This window comes from Micrasema longulum, unplaced genomic scaffold, assembly GCF_059751315.1.
Source record: "Micrasema longulum isolate JH-2025_06_02 unplaced genomic scaffold, ASM5975131v1 h1tg000575l, whole genome shotgun sequence".
Classification (NCBI taxonomy): domain Eukaryota; kingdom Metazoa; phylum Arthropoda; class Insecta; order Trichoptera; family Brachycentridae; genus Micrasema; species Micrasema longulum.
In genome coordinates, this window is record NW_028277771.1 from 567,777 (window position 1) to 585,070 (window position 17,294).

At 34.4% G+C, this 17,294-nt stretch overlaps 1 protein-coding gene across 1 annotated transcript; it reads left to right on the forward strand.

Moving 5' to 3' along the window:
• Positions 1-4,664: 4,664 nt before the first annotated feature.
• On the forward strand, positions 4,665-16,890 carry LOC148280501 (xylosyl- and glucuronyltransferase LARGE2s-like). The gene is made up of 11 exons (XM_088228287.1): positions 4,665-5,217; positions 6,754-6,955; positions 8,022-8,236; positions 8,407-8,754; positions 9,471-9,620; positions 10,562-10,739; positions 11,596-11,723; positions 12,383-12,538; positions 12,706-12,885; positions 13,643-13,866; positions 15,977-16,890. The coding sequence occupies exons 1-11, from the start codon at positions 5,104-5,106 to the stop codon at positions 16,056-16,058; spliced, it is 1,977 nt and encodes a 658-aa protein (XP_088084413.1). The 5' UTR covers positions 4,665-5,103; the 3' UTR covers positions 16,059-16,890.
• The last annotated feature ends 404 nt before the right edge of the window (positions 16,891-17,294 follow it).

Sequence of the window (17,294 nt, forward strand, 5' to 3'; positions counted from 1 at the left end):
AACAGTAACAAAATATTAAATAAATCTCTTTGTTTTACTGTAGTAATAACATTGTTTAGTGTTCCCTCCATAGAATAAAGAATAGTCCAGAAGGAGCGTAGAATCATATTTGAGTACATCGGACTGTGTCCAATAATTCCCTCACTCCGCCTTACTTTCGCCGCGTGCATTCGTGAAGTCACCGGCTAATGTTGCTTCATGGGAAGAAAAAAAAATCATTTTACAAATGTAAGGTTAAAAAAAAAGGAATCTCTTATTCTTATTGTGCACGCGGAAACATTGATTGACACAACATAGTAGATAAGTAAAGGGTCATTTAATAAGAGTAATTGAATTGATGAACTTTAAACTTAAAATATAAAACAAATTTTATTTGACATAAAACGGATATTTTTATATCATGTTAAATAATATTTGTTGTTTTAAAGATAATGTCGTTCAAATGTCCCCCACGGCGTTGTTTAATCTGAGGTCTAATTTTCATTAATTCTTTCATTAGATGAGCAAAGCAGGGTAAAAAAAACTTACTACCTTGGCAACACTAACGAAATGTTCATTTTGTTTCTTCGACAATCTGACAGATGGAAAAATAATTCAATTTTTAAGTAATGCATTTTTTATATACACATTTATTTGCAAATTACAAATGAAATGTGATTGCATCCTATTTCTTTAAGATCCTAGCAGTATTTTTAAGTTTAAAAATACTGCTAGGATCACAAAGGGACACAACACGGCATAGTTGAATTCAAATCAGGAGTCGCGTACTGAGCGACGTCTACAAAGAAACTAATGTGTCAAAACGTAAACCTACTTATTTATGAGTAGTTGAGTCACCTTCTGTTTGATGTGCGTATGCGGTTTCTGGACTATTCTTAATTCTATGGTTGCCTCAATAAAACAATATTTTTAATGAATTTGTTTGCTCCCAGAAATCTTCATTTTTCCCTATTAAACATTTTATTCAAATACTTTTTTACACCGATTTATAATATGTATATTATATCAAAATATAATAATTAATACAACAGGGTACATAATAATATAATATCCACGAACATATTTAATATTACGCCACCGCACATCGGCTCTAATGCCGGTGAAACTTTTGTATCAGCTTTAGAACATAATGAATTTTCGGCTTTCGTTAGTTTTTATAACTTTTTTACTGCTTCCTATAAAATAACCTTCAAATCATAATTATTTTCAAACTTTTACGTTTGTTTACTTTATAGAAAACGTGATTTTGCAGACATTAAAACTTTACTTCAGCTGCAAAATCATAAATCGTTTGTAAAATTAAGTTTATTATTCTGGTAACCCTTTTACACATTCAATAAGTTATATTAAAATGGCGTGTTATGTGAAGCCGTGTTATACAAGACTCAGGGCCAATACAAAATCAAGGGTTTGGATCCATAAAAAAATCAGTTCAAAATTATTATTACCTTTATCTATCTGTCAAACCGTAAAAAATAACATTGGCGTTTTATTGGTCATTTTTATCCAGTAACAAATGTTTTATTTATTTATTTTAAAGAAACAAACAGTCGATAATGACATAGTTACATTTAAAAAAATACAGTTTAAAGACATACCAGCAAAGTTTCTCAATAATAATAATTGTACAATGTTTGATTATGTCCAAATGCTTGCAGACTGGCTGGATTTCCTCCCTAGGGAGTTGTTCATATTTAAATTTATTTCAACAGAGCGGGAAAAACATCTTCCCTCTCCGTTAAAATAAATTGAAATAATAATTGTCTTCAAAGTGCTCATTGTAATTGCCTAATATTGGCATGTCAAATACTTAGAAGTTATTATTGATATGAATTTAAAGTGGAAACAGCAGATTGAAAATATTACTAATAAACTTAAAAGACTAACGTATATATTCAAAACAATTCGAAATATAATTAATTAATAACTTTTAAAGATTTATTTTCCATTATGCCAGTCAATTTCGGAGTACGGTATAATCGGTTGGGATGGTGCAAGTGACACAGTTTTAAATAATGTATTTGTTGCACAAAAATCCATAATTAAAATAATACTCAGAGTCCCGTTACAGACATCTACTGAAAAAATATTCCACAAATCACAGCTTATGACACCAAAACAGTTATACGCTAAAACAATACTCGCTTACAGATTCGACAACTACTATTACTCAAATGAAAGACATAACTCCTACAATAAATCACAAACAAATAAAATAATCACTAGATCCTCAACTCAAAGACAATTTAAACAAATACAAACTAATACCACTTTCGGACAATTTTTTTTATAGTATTATTAAATTAAAATCTATAACCTACTTCCACTATCTATTAAAACAATTAGTAACGAGATTTTTTTTAAAAGGCTATAAAAAATGGATAGTGGAGCTAGGTAGAAGCAAAATGAATTGTCTCATTCGCCCAAACCTATATTGAATCAACCGCCCCATAAGTGTATAGCTTATGTTAGGTTTTTGTTATTTTCATTGTGCGTTTTGTAATATAAATAATATAGATGTACATATATACCCAGTTTTTAAAACAGCCTAAATATTTTGTTTATTATCTCTGTTTATTAAGTTAGTCTTCTTTGTTTAATGTCAAATGTAAAAACATTTCAAAAAAGTATATTGTTAAGTGTCCTCGACACGGGCAACCCCAGTGAGGTCACAATATTTTTATTATTGTTTATAGTTTGTAAGAGTAAAATATGAATAAATAAATACATATTATTAAATTTTACACCAAATACCAGTTTCGTCCCTTTAAACCTTGGTTTGCGTGTATCTAGTGGTGTCTCAAAACCTACTTGAATTCATTTTTTTTTATTAAAACACATACTGCAATTGAATTTTGCGGGTGTTTTTTTTTCAATGTAATATATGGACATGGAGATAACGTTTGGAACACAACATAAGACAAATGGCCGCCTTGGCTTTGTAGGCAAACGTCTTCTTTAGGGAAATACCACTTTTTGACAGTTTCAAAGTAATTAAGGTCTATTAAATACTGTCAAATAAAAAGAAAATTTTTTGCTAATTATTAGAAGCATAAAAAATACTTTTAAATTTGTCATTTTGAATTCCCGCAAAAACGGCGATTCCATTGGCCACGCTCACGATTCATGTTTATTTGTTCCTATCATTGAAATTTGTGTAGAACGAATTCACGAATCTTGACGTCACAACAACCAAGGCCAAACACGTCGTGTTTTTATTGAATTTATTTTTTACATTTATGTATGAAAACATTTTTCAGCAATATCCATATTAATTTTAAAAATACAATTAATTATTCTAAATCTATTTCATATATTTTTATCGGTACCTAATCGTAGTATTTGATATTTCTCTATTGTGGGTGAACTTTGTCAATTACTAGAATTTTCGTTTAGGGCTCCGGAATTGTCTGTGGATTATTTGCGTACATTTTTCAAGTTTTGAGACCCCGTTATTTCTTCAATTTTTTTTCTGGGCAAATCCTGGCAGCTTCATGGTCAGCAAACGGTTTGTCTTTTATATTTATAACGTAGATAGCAAATTGTTTTTTTTTTTCAAACCCCTTTGCTTGCCACAAAATCTGGACTGACTGAAGATTCTAAGAGCTTTTTGTTTAATAATATTATGACGATAGTTCAAATCATTGGGTATCAATCACCTAGATATGGTATTTTTTTTTGTTTGCATTTAAAAGTCAAATTATTATTATTCTGCATTCCATACTCGATAGTACCTTGGTAATTATATTAACAAACTAATATGTTGTATAAATATAAATTATAAAAATAAATAATAAAACTAATTTTAAAATAAGGTCACAATGACAAAAAAATATGCGTTTGTGGCTTTTGTGACTAGAGTTAATAAACTAGTAAATTAGTATTTTTGACCTATTAACAACTCATTGTAAACGTCAGGAAATAAAATAAAATGAATTCAGCCCTGCGTGCATCACGATTGGAGCAAATAATATATTTCCGATTAATTTCCCCGTTTGCTAAATAATTCCAATATTGCGTGATTTAAATTGAATTTACCATTTTTAACCAACGCTCTTTCACAAAACACTATATGTCTTGTTTACCACACATTTTATTATCTAAGATTTTTTACCCTTTTTAGAAAGTAACTATAAGTAATGAAGAAATTAAAAATTCAAACGTAATACATTTTTGACGTTTGTCGTTAATTCACGTCATCCGTGATATGGATTTTATTATACTGATTTTATACATATTATATATGTAAACTATAATACCAAACCCAGAGTGTTTTTTTTTTAGTATTCATTTATTTACCCAATTTATGTATTGTGCGATGTTATTTCGTTCAGTGAGGTATATGTGTATAAATAATGTGATTTTAGAGTATTTTATTATTTATAAATAAACGTTAAAAGTTTATTCTTGGTGAAACTGCATTTTAATAAAATTATAGCATTAAAAAAGTTTACTGTAAACTAAATAAAAATATCTCAAAAAGGGATTGCTCTTATTTGCAGGTTAAAAGTTAGTTCGCTACAATAATAGAAAACAATTGCTTTATAAAGGTTTCATAACAACGCCAAAAAAAAACAGAGTAGTGTTCAAAGTTAGCCCATGAGTCAAACTTGATTCTCAATGGTACCAATTTTAATTGACAATGTTTATTTTATAGTGGCAACACTGCAAAACAACAATTGTCAAAGTTTGTCATTTGTTATCGGGCGCTTTAATTCAATTTGGTAATTTAGGCACAATTGGCCAGTGAACACTCCCAGAAAATTTAATTAGTTATATATTATATCATCACTTCCGTGTACAAGCTCTGTTTTTTGTTTATTTTATGCAATAATAGCCAACGCAGTTAATTCCAGTTTCGTTAACCTTAAATAATGTAAACAGTGACAATTGTGAAGACAGAGAGATCTCTAATGTTCTCCGCTGTTCGTTTGTATTTTTCGTGGTGTTTTAAAATAATTTGCTATTCGCTATAAAAATGTCGTGTTACGAACCGTGTTTAGACCATGGATAAGCTGTGCTTTAGGTGTTTGGGTAACTGTCATCGTATTTTGGTACAAGTGGCCGGAAAACGACGCGAATGTTTTGATAAAGCAGAACGAAATGTTAAAGGCGCAGTTAAAAGTGTCGCACAATCACTTGGAAGAGTTGACTAGGGAAAGAAAGAATGAAGTTTACAAGCAAAGACCATTCAACGTAAGCCGATTTGGGAACATGGTAAGCCACTTCCGTTCATTTTTAACTTTTTATATAATTAGACGACTTAAATTAACTGTTTGATTCTACTGCATTGTAAAAAAATCGTAAGTCCGTGTTAAGCCAGTCATTCAGCAGAATCTAGCGCTTCTTCACTTACTGAAAAGGGACGGAATATACTCATTTGTAAATTTATACAAACATACTATTCTCACCTCCCTTGTAAGCAAGTGTCTGGTTCTGATTACCAACTGAACTTCAAGTAGGTTCGGCTCTGCAGTAATTTATTTCTTTTTAAATTCTAGAGTACTTGTTTTTATTTTTAAATTAAAATATTTAAGAGAGAGTGCTTGGCTGTACCCGACCACGTTTCTCCAAGATATGGTTGGCTACAGCAGTCTAGAGACTAAAAGGAATGTGTATTCGACTACACATTTTTATTGATGGTTGTGCGTTATGGCCAATAATCCTTAGATTATGATGAGCTTTGGTTCTTATGTTCCTGATCATTACCTAAGACAGCGTCAGCATAGATTGTTTCATATTCCAATATACAGGACCAAGAGCTACCGCTATGCTAAACAACATCGCTCTAGATGTTGATCTGTTCCATGTATCCGAAGGGGTTTTCCAGAGCAGGATTCTCCTACTCCTTTGAAGGAGTCCCTCTTATGTATTTTTTAATATTTTTTATAATATGTACACCTTAAATTTGTAATGTACATATAATTCATAAAATAAATTGAAATTGAGTGGAATAATCATTACCAGTTGCTATCCCCGGAATTTTCGGTTCTACCTAGGAATATAATTAGCATTGATGACATACCTGCATTAAAATGGCCCAAAAGTGTAACTGTTTAATCAAATAGGTGAAGCTTTGAATTTTCACTTCTTATTTTTCTGTGGGATCACTAACTTACTTGCTGTACACAGGCCTCTTCCAAACTCTACAAATATTTTCTGTCTTAGGCTATCGTTTGCCATCTACGACTTGCAAGCTGGACAATATCATTTGTCCACCTACTTTGTGGTCTTCCTACTCTTCTTTTGTTGTTCCAAGGCCTCCACTTTGGGATTTTAGGAGACGATCTGACACCCCGCCCACTGCCACATTAGCTTTGCTGTTCTTTCTGCGATGTCTAACCTTTGTTCGGCGTCTAATCTCATTTCTAATTCGAGACTGACGCCCAACATTTGTCTTTCCATTGCTCGCTGAATGCACTATAACTTTTGTAATCTACTGGCAGTAAGAGGCATAGTTTCCAGACCATACGTCATCACTGGCAATATACACCAGTCATAGATTTTATAGGCACCTCGTTGTTTCCAAGTATATCTTATGTTGAACCACCGAATGCAGCCCAGCTTAGTCCTATTTGCCGTGGTATTTTAGCAGTTTGGTGCTCTTCGACTTTGCTTTATATCCAAGTTATCCATATTCATTGACTACCTCAATGATTTTATTGTCAATACCACCTCTGCCATAGGTTGGACTCAGAATTTTTGTTTTTCCCCTTTTGTTGGATTGTGCTAAAAACATTTTTTTTATTGCAGTTAACTGATGAAAACGTAGAGGCTTGTGAGACAATACACGTGGCCTTAGTATGTGGGGGATATAATTCCACCAGAGGAATTGTTCCTCTTATCAAATCCATCTTATTCTACAGAAGGAATCCCATACACTTCCATTTGATGATTGACGATATTGCCTTTAACATATTGGAAACACTCTTCAATACATGGGACCTTCCAGAAGGTAAAAAATAATTTTATTTATTATTTTTCTCGTCTCAGTCTCGAGACTAAAATTTGTGTCGAGACTAGAAGCCCATGAGTATACACGAGTGATAAACAATTGTTTTTTTTTACATGGGTAACAAAAAATACAAAAACATAGAATGGAAAATTTATGCATGCGTAACAAACAAAAAATAATGTACAAAATATATACGTTTAGGAAAAAAAAATATAACTTTCATTGTAACGAATAAAAATATGTATGAGTGATAAACAGTTTTTTTTTTAAACATGCGTAACAAAAAATACATACAGAAAATCTATGCATGAGTAAAAACCATGAGTAATAAACAAAAAATATATGCAGTTACTATATCGTTACTGTAGTTACTTTAGCCGAAATCAAGTGAGGGCCTTTACTAGAGCCCTTACAGGGCACTGCAGATTAAACAAACACCTTGCTAGAATGAACCTTTCCGAAACTTCTAGATGTAGGTTCTGCAGTGCAGATGAGGAAACATCTATCCACATTCTATGTGAATGTGATGCTTTACATCATAAAAGGAGTCTCATCCTCGGGGGACCACTGGTTAAACCTGAGGATATTAAAGAGCTCGCCCCCTACCTATTAACCCGATACTTTACGGATCTGGGCTTGGAGGGGGAGATTTAGCAAAATGTAAACTCTCGCCTTTCACACGCTCTTTATAGACCTGGGCTTAGAAGGGGAGATTTGGCAAAATTTAAACTCGCCTTCCACACAGTAGCCAGTAGCCAGGCTCTTTATAGACCTGGGCATAGGGGGCGAGAACTATTCACGGAGACTTGTCACAATAGATCTTCGTCAGAAGCTTGAATAGCACTGACCCCCCCCTCTAAGAATAAGAATAATATTATATTAATTATTTTATATAATGAAATTAATTAATAATGGCATTTACATTTACAAAAAAATAAGGTCTAATAAACACAAATTCGAGATAAGTATAAATATTTTAAAAATAAGATAGCAAAAAAACAGAATATTAAATACTTGCACGCAAATATTTTACTCGCATCGCTTAGGTGTGTTTTGGTACTTCCAGTTTCCATCAGCTTTTATCACACCAGCGACGCCATTCCTTCCGTCAGTTGGATCAAGAACGCCCATTACTCCGGTGTTTACGGGCTCCTGAAACTGACTCTTCCACAGAGACTGCCCATAGGCCTGCGTCAGGTCATCGTGTTGGATACAGACCTCATATTCCTCTCCGACGTAGCAGAACTTTGGGCTCTGTTTGTAAAGATGAAAGGAACTGAGGTAACTTAAGTTATATTAATGTTTTTTTTGTTGGTCGATAAAAAATAAAGAAAACTAAAACAAGAAGCTTGATGCTTCGTATCATTCGTACCGTGACGATCACCCGAAAAAAGTTAGTCGCATTACTCTATTTTGCTTAAAGTTGTTACTTCAAGTCTTCATTTTTGCAGGTACTAGGTCTTGTTGAAAACCAAAGTGATTGGTATCTACGCAAGCCTTTATTACACGAATTTGAACCTTGGCCTGCCATCGGGCGGGGCTTTAACACAGGTGTTATTTTACTAAACTTAGTGAACATGCGGGAAACTGCCTTGGATTGGCCGAAACTGTGGCGGGAAGTCGCTGAGATCAACTTGAGGATACATTTGGAGACAAAGCTGGCAGACCAGGATGTGTTCAATGCCGTCATAAAGCTGAGACCTGAAATTGTGATGAGGATGCAGTGTGAGTGGAATGTGCAGCTCAGCGACTACACCAGGAGTGAGGGCTGTTACACCATGAACTATGGTGTCATTAAGGTCAGTCAATATTCATTTTACTAACAGTTAACACCATGGTCTTCATATCGTGAGTAGGGTAATAGATTAGAACACCAAATACTGAATATTTCGATTATCTATTAGATAATGGTAAGCTGATCAATCTTACACATCAGATATCAGTCAAGAAATCATAACGGAAATATTTTAACAGTTTGCGTCGTCGATACAGTAAGGAGTTATATTCTATCTATGGAGAGCCTGATGTGATCAGTTCCATAAAGGTGGGGCGCTTGGGATGGGCTAGTAATGTAATCAGAATGAACGACGACAACCTCATAAAACATCTCACGCTGTGCCAAAGGGACGTAGAAGACCAAAAAAGACCAAAATGCTTTGGATGAATTCTGTCAGTGCTGACACATCTACACTACAGATAAGAAACTGGAAGACAGAGGCAGCAGACAGACGAGAATGGATGAGACTTCTGGATTCAGCCAAGGCCCAACTGGGGCTGTCGAGCTTACGATGATGATTATGGTAATTTAGTCATTGAAACTAAAGATAGATTAACAAAATTACTAATGTATAAACTTAAACACTGATTTGGAGATCTTAAAAGGTCAAGAAAGCAGATTTATTTAGGGTGGTTTTATTACCTTTCAAAGTTCGCCTCTGCGTTTCCTCCCATCTCCCAATCCTAGATTTATACTATTTGATGTACATTATTTATTATCATGTTGAATTGTTTGTAGATAATTCACTGGAACTCTCCCAGAAAATACAAAGTGAAGTTGAAGAATATCAAGTATTTCCAGAGTGTGTATCAGATGTTCTTGGGATATGATGGTAATCTATTGAGAAATAAGCTGACCACCTGTACCGCTGACACTGCAGACAACAAGGTAATTTTGTAACAAGATAGCGAAAATAGCAATGGCTGAGGCGATACGGTTGGCTCAGCCACATACTGCGCATACCTTATTCTGGAAAATGGGGGTCAGTGCGACCTGTGCAGATCTATTGTAGCGGACCCCTGTAAACTAGTTCTCGCCCCCCAAGCCTAGGTCTTTAAAGAGCCTGCCCACCGAATGGAGGGTGAGTCTTCTTATATTGCTAAATCTCTAAGGTCTCTAATAATCTAAGGTTTAACAAGTGATCCACCGAGAATGCAGCTTCTTTTGTGATTTAAAGCAACACATTCACATAGAATGTGTATAGGTGTTTCAACATCCGCATTGCAGAACTTACTTTAGAAGTTTCAAAAAGGTTAATTCTAGTAAAGTGTTTATTTAATCTGCAGTGCCCTTTAAGGGCTCTAATGATAATCCTCACTTTGTTTCAGCTAAATTTCATTAGGTCAAAAGTTAACCTTTACAAACACCCCTTTAGTAAAATGGGTGCAAAGGTTTTCACGGTCACTGTTATCAATATGTTTCTTTTTGGGTGATGATGATTGTTCAGGAATATATCCAACACACACGGTATCACCCAAAAAAGAAACATATTGACCCCTTTAGTAGTTCCTTCCCATGGTGCTGACTTTGCGCTTTTGGCCAGAGCGTTATGCTCTGTTTCCGGGTCCACGACCTTATGAGGAAACTTAACTACGCTCGCCTATTTAACAAGACGTCAAGGTTCTCTAGCCCCGGATGTTCACTACTAACAGTTTGTCTGTAGTTTATATTAGAACTATGAGAAATGGATTTGAATCGGGCAGAAGCACCCAACAGAGATGACTGGAAGCTATGGACACCATATGCTCCGTGTAGGAAGCAGGCGTGAAATGATGATGATTTTTTTGGTTTGATAATGAAAACATTTGATTTTTTTTTGTTATTTGCAGGTGAATGAAACAGACCCTTGCTACTCTTTTCGCTTTGCTCACTCCACAAAATGGCGCACCCATTTGTACTTTATGGAATTCGATTATAGCCACAAGGATAGTTATGATGTGACCCTTGTTGCTCAGTTGTCCATGGACAGATTGCAGTTCTTGGAAGAATTATGCTTACACTGGGAAGGTATGTAAAATAAAATGCAAAATAATGAGGATCTCTCTCTCAAACCAACTTATAACGTCTGACGATGTCTATTAGGCTGTAAATTCAGGCATGACCTCATCTGTTGACAAACTAAATGTGGAATAAATAACTAAATTATCTACACAATTACTCAAATGTCCTACCACGGTAGATTAATAGCACTAGGACTTATATTGTTGTAAAAATGGGGGAAGAGAGAGTACCTTATATAAGATACTAAATAATTACTATGACTGCTCCCTGCACGAGAATCAATTAAATCCCAACACCAATTTACGGGGTCATAACTATCAACTCTATCATCCCCAATTCCACCTCGATCCTTAGAAAAACTTCCTTTCCAGCGGGTTGTTCCAGACCGTAATAAATTGAGCCTATTCCTTTATTCCATTTCGGTCAACCAGTTCATAAACTGTTTGGATGCTTTTTTGAAGGAAGAAGAACGCAGACAAACAGCAGTACGTGAGAACCAGTCTTTTGGCAAATCTTCTTCTTGATGTGCCTTATCAGGTCCCCCAACATTGGCGATTACTACAGCGAACGCATCTTGGTCCTGCGCTACTCCGAGGCTAGAACAATTGTTTGTTGAATGTATTCGCCATAGTGATTCCTGGGAAAAGATGACCAGAGTGGTTTCCCGTTGCCTTCTCTGGTAGATTTTTCTGGAATGCAACTGGGCGTTCGCAGCATTTAATAGAATCACACCCTCCAGCAAAGTGTGACTCATTGCGACCCTACTGACAGTTTGAACCCCAATAGTTATGTTGAATCTAGTTTATGGTTTAGTATTTGCCAAAATACTAAACCATAAACTAGTATGTAAACAATATTGCAGGTCCGATGAGTTTGGCGGTCTATGTATCTGATGCAGAAGCCCAGGAATTTCTCTCCTTCATAGAAAACTGGTCCGAGGTTCTTAAGATTCGGAAAAATATTGCCTATCATCTTGTATTCAAACAAGGAGTAAGTACATGATATAATTATTCAACAATAAATTGAAAAAACTAGAAAAAGTGTAGAAATATGGATTTTCAAATCGAAGCCGAATCGTTCTATACGGCGTTTAAATAGATTACTTTAATCTGCTAATAGCAGGTCATCAGCCCTGTGCATTTATTTACTCATTCACCGCTGTGCTCACAATTGTCTGTAAGCGCCTATGACAGCACTACTACCCAGTTCTCACAGGATATGTGAGTAATTTATTATCTAAAAGGTTAGTAGCTGAAGTATTCATCAAGTATAGAGTCCATATATTTATGGTCAATAACAAAATTTTTGTTTTAACTAATAGATAAAATATGTAAAATGAGTGTTTAAACTGATAAATAAAATGTGTAAAATTTTAATGCGGGGAAAAGAACATCTAATTCTTTCATCTGTTGATATTTGTGAAGTTAAAGAGCTGAAACCTTTATTTATGCGGGTGAGATTCATCTAATTGAATTATTTCACCTACATACTAGGCAACGCCTGAAAGTTTTTAAATTTCTATACTTCTTCATGGACCAGGTGGAATAAATAAAGGTTTCAGCTCTTTAATAAATGTAAGTATAAATTTTAAATTACTTTTAACTTAACTTTAATAAGACACGCATTTCAATATTCATGTTGAATTTTAGACGCACTATCCAGTCAACCACTTAAGGAACGTAGCACTGAGAAATGTAGTCACTCCTTATGTTTTCCTGATGGACATTGACTTCTTGCCGATGTTTGGAATCTACGAGTACCTTAGGAAATCTATTCAACTCATCAATCCGGGACCCCTTAAAAAGGTAACTGAATGAGAATTATTAATATGGTTATTTGTTTATTCTGTATCTAAAAGTATTTATGAAAATTAAACCGAAAATTGGTAAAATTTAATATATTTTGTTGTTATAAATGTTTATTTTCTTGGCCATGTGTCATTTCCTATAGTAAGTTTTTTATTTTTTCGCAGGCTCTTGTGATTCCAGCCTTTGAGACCCAGAGATACCGAACCAGCTTCCCTCGCAGCAAGTCCAATGTCCTGAGGCAGCTAGAAAAAGGAAATCTGTACACATTTCGGTATCACGTTTGGAAACGAGGACATGCTCCAACTGACTACCAAAAATGGAGAAACTCAACAGTCCCTTATCAAGTGAGTGCAATTTACTAAAATAACTGAATCTATAAGTGTTAACATAAGTTGCGTAAGTTTTTTTTCAAATTTAAAAATGAGCACCGAAAGTATAGCAAAATGATAATTTTCTGCTCTACAAGATATCGTGTTTGCTTTTGCATTACGTATATTATTTAATTTGATTACAAGCCTTCAAAATGGAATTTCAAATAGGCAATGTTTGACGTTTGAGATGGTAATGATGTTAAATATGTAGGGTCCATAGTCCATAGTCGATGACACACACGTGTTAAATTAGTTCACCTAAAACAGACTAATGACCGACGATGCAAGTCATCATTTTCTATCGAATCCAATACAACGTATATTACAACTCTAGCAATATTGCACATAAAGACAGGATCGTCACCCTGCAGTACATTCACATTGTCCCTACCATGAAGAAATAAACTACAAAGGAATATGGTCTATAAAGAGACCATAGGACGCAACCAACATCAGTTAGCCCGTTCAGTTAGTGAGCCCAGCAAGTTCAGTTCACTTCAATCCAGCTCGACGACGTCACAGTTCCAGCATGTAGTTCAAGTGCAGTTTCTTCAACCCATCATCGCCGCTACGCTCGTGCTATACAACCAAGTGCTGTATCTTAGTCTCCATGTAATAAATACGCATCAAACAGCAACCTTGTGTCTTCTCTGTCAATCTTTAACTGGGGTAAGAACTCCAACCCTCAACTACTTTATTCCTACAAATATCTTGATTAATTTTATTTCAGATTGATTGGCAGCCGGACTACGAGCCCTATATAGTTGCGCACAACACAATACCGTCGTATGATCCGCGCTTTACAGGATTCGGTTGGAACAAAGTGTCCCATGTTATGGAAATGCATGCGCAGGGCTACACCCTGGTCGTTCTACCCAGCGCCTTCATAATACACATGCCTCACGCCCCGTCATTGGAGATCAACAAATTCAGGAACTCCACGCAGTATAGGTTGTAAGTTCACCGATTGCCATTTTAATCATAATACACTAATTGTTTATTCTACGATACTACCAACCCATAGTAGATATTATAGGATGGGGTGGTTCTGCCTAATTTCGACTAAGAATATAATCCTAAGAGCAAAGAACTCTTGACGAGTGTTTTGCGCTTGATGGCTATTCCTGGAAAAAAGTCCGCCTTGAAGAATAGTGGCGTATTTGCTAACAGTGCCGGAGGTCTTGAGTCATTTAAGCAGTGCCTACCAATATATTTAAAATGAATGGACAAAAAAAAAAATGTTCTGTAGTGCTTTCTGTCTCAGGAATAAATGTCTCTAAATAAACCTTAGGACTTGGATATTTAAGTTTGAACCTCGCAGCTGCACGAGGGTGGCTTACTGAGGCATTGGTCTAAGGTGTACTAGAGTAGGACACGTTTTGGAAGAAGCTTGCCCGCAACACTAGTGTCATAATGGGAGGTATTTCTACCGGATATTTTTTCTCTGTTTCCATGGATTCAATTTACAAACAGTTTTTATCATTTGCTGGATTATTATCACTATTATTTGTTATAGGCAGGCAGCCTTTGCTGGTGCGCCTATATCTCGTGTACTGCTTTTTGTTTGCGTTCTTCAGCCTTCAAACAAGCATCCAAACCATTTTTTAACTGGTTTATCGAAATGGAATGGAAATAACACTAATTCAGGCGTACATCTTCCTTTGCTAATAATAAGTTTTTTGTTGATAAAAATTAACCGAGAAATTGCGTTGTTTTTTTTTAATGGTGAAACAGACATTTCCCTCACCAGCTCATGTTGCATTTAGATTTTTTTTGTAATATGAAGTCGCATCAATATTCTCAGGAATTCGATCAGTCGTATAAAATAATTGATTTGACCTTTGAGTATGATTTATTTCTATTAAATGAAGAAACCGCTAGATGGCATTAATATGCTCATTTATGTATGCCCTATGCCCAGAATTCTTAGGTCTGCCAACAAACATACCAGTCTTGATTTCTTTGATAACAAGTTGTCTTCTTTCAAACGATCACTGAATCAATTTCAATTATAAACACCTCTCTCTCGCTTCCACTTCCACAAAGTCTATTATAAACCCTAGTCTTTCTACTTTTTTTATAATAATTTTCTATGTATAAATGTGTCCATAAAAATGCCCATTGGGCGTATATATAAATAAATAAATTTATTATTATAATTTAAGCAGTGCCTTAGCAATCACTAATACTGACACATTGTCAACTCAAATAAAATGTATGTGAACCCACATATACATATTTTCTCATGTAAAAAAAAACTGCCATGTTAGTAAGCAAAGCAGGCATTTAAAGTTTGTGACTTCGACATAGTTGTCCAATGCATATTGGCAATTTCTCGCACACTTTGTACATATTATATGCTTTATTTTACTTATATTTTTTATAATCTAGCAGGGTAGGTACTGCTTATTTGCCTATGAGGAACGTACACACTTACACACTCGAGTACACACTTTTCTGCTACTCCTGATGCATGAAAAGCATTTTATTTGTCCCCGTTCGTATGGAGTGCGTGCCCCTGTGATGGTATTCTAAATCTTCTCTATTCCCCCTAGAGAGTGATTTATTTGAAGATTTTTTTATTTCAATGCGATGACACTTTGCTTAATATAATGGCCACACTGATGATTAAACGTCAAATGGTGTATAAAACTGCTTCAAAAACGGAAATAAAACTAATACGGTTTGGTCAATTCAACCTAATTAAGTGTTTTGGGTAATGCTTAAGATCGCAATAATGTTCTAAATGAAAATCATGTTTGATTTCACGTGTTCATATTTTTTGACGTTTAATCATTAGTGTGGCCATACATGAAGCAAGAATTATTCGCATAGAAAAAATAAATATCTCCAAATTAACCACTCCCTAGGGAATAGAGAAGCATCATAATTGCACCCCTGGAATGGGTTCCTCAAAAAATATATTTCTTTCTGTTACTAAGAAATTTTGATAAAATCTATTGACAATATTAAATCCAATGCGTTTTTTTACGAAGATTTGCATGCACATTAAATATATTTTTGATCCTTTTTTCATATAAAATAATAAAAAAATCTTTTTCAGATGTCTCAAGAAACTGAAAGAAGAGTTTATCGCAGATTTGAATAAAAAGTACAACAAAAACTTTAGTGCCGACCAAATGTGAAACTTACTAGTCAATAATAATTATCACAAAGTACGAAGAAACAAGAAATAATAACGAGATATTCAATTTATTATGTAGAAGAAGTGAAGAGGATTTTTCTCATCTAAAGCTCGTATTACCCTGGTCATAAAATGGTAGAAGATTTTCTACGGTTTCTTGTGTGAAATATTGGGCCGTTTAATATGCTTTTTTGCACGAGAGTTTCTGGGATTTAAAATTACACATAGGTGACATGCCATGACAGACAACGGGCAGTTTCACAGTTGATAAAACAAGCTATCTTGTGACAACGCGACTTCTGATTAATTACAACATATTACTCTGCGTGTAATATGTTGTCTTTTGTTCCAATTTTTATGTATTTGACCACAGATTTAACCCAATATATACACAATATTAATTCGGTCAAATCTTGCACAAGATCTTGTACCATTTTCTAACCAATGTAATCAAGCTTTAGAATTTCATTGTTCCTCGTTTATTTTGTTTTTTAAATTTTGCGCATTGGCTTATTGATTTAAGCAATATCTTCTAACCAACCGAAACCAGACTCAAGGTCGAGGTTTGTACATGTCTTTTTTTGCAGCTGTTTGTTAGTGAACGACAGTGCTTGTACATATGAAATAGTTTATTTAAAAAGTACTTCTAATAATTTTTTCGTGATGATGTGAGGAATGCATAGAATCTATTGTCAGATGAGGAGTTTGGAAGGGGACAGCGAGAAGATCCGAGAAAGACGAGGAATGATATGACATTATCTGTTGCTGAGAAGTTAAGGACTGATCATCTTGCCTTTACATTGATAATTTAATGAGTTATCCTATTAACTAAAGAATAATAATAATTATAAAATAAGATAGAAAAAAAAGGTTACATAGCTTACGAATAAAAAAAAACTGTAAATGAATCTACAATTGGGTTGTGGCTCATGGCTATTCCCCCGTGTTATGGCAATATGCTGTATCTTAAAAAAGCTGATTAATAATAGGAATAATTGATTAAAATGTTAAGTTTGTTTGTTTCACTCAAAACATAAGTAAAAATTTATCTTGTATTTTTAATAAAATTTATAACATGTCTGGTTATATTTCAAATATATTTATTGATTCAGTTAATTCATACAGTACAAGTGCTAAGAAATTAAATAAATACGATATCGTTGGTTACACGGATTGACAAGCACTGGCTTTACAGATTGAGAGGTGGAGGAGTTATTGTTCAAGACACGGGGTTGAT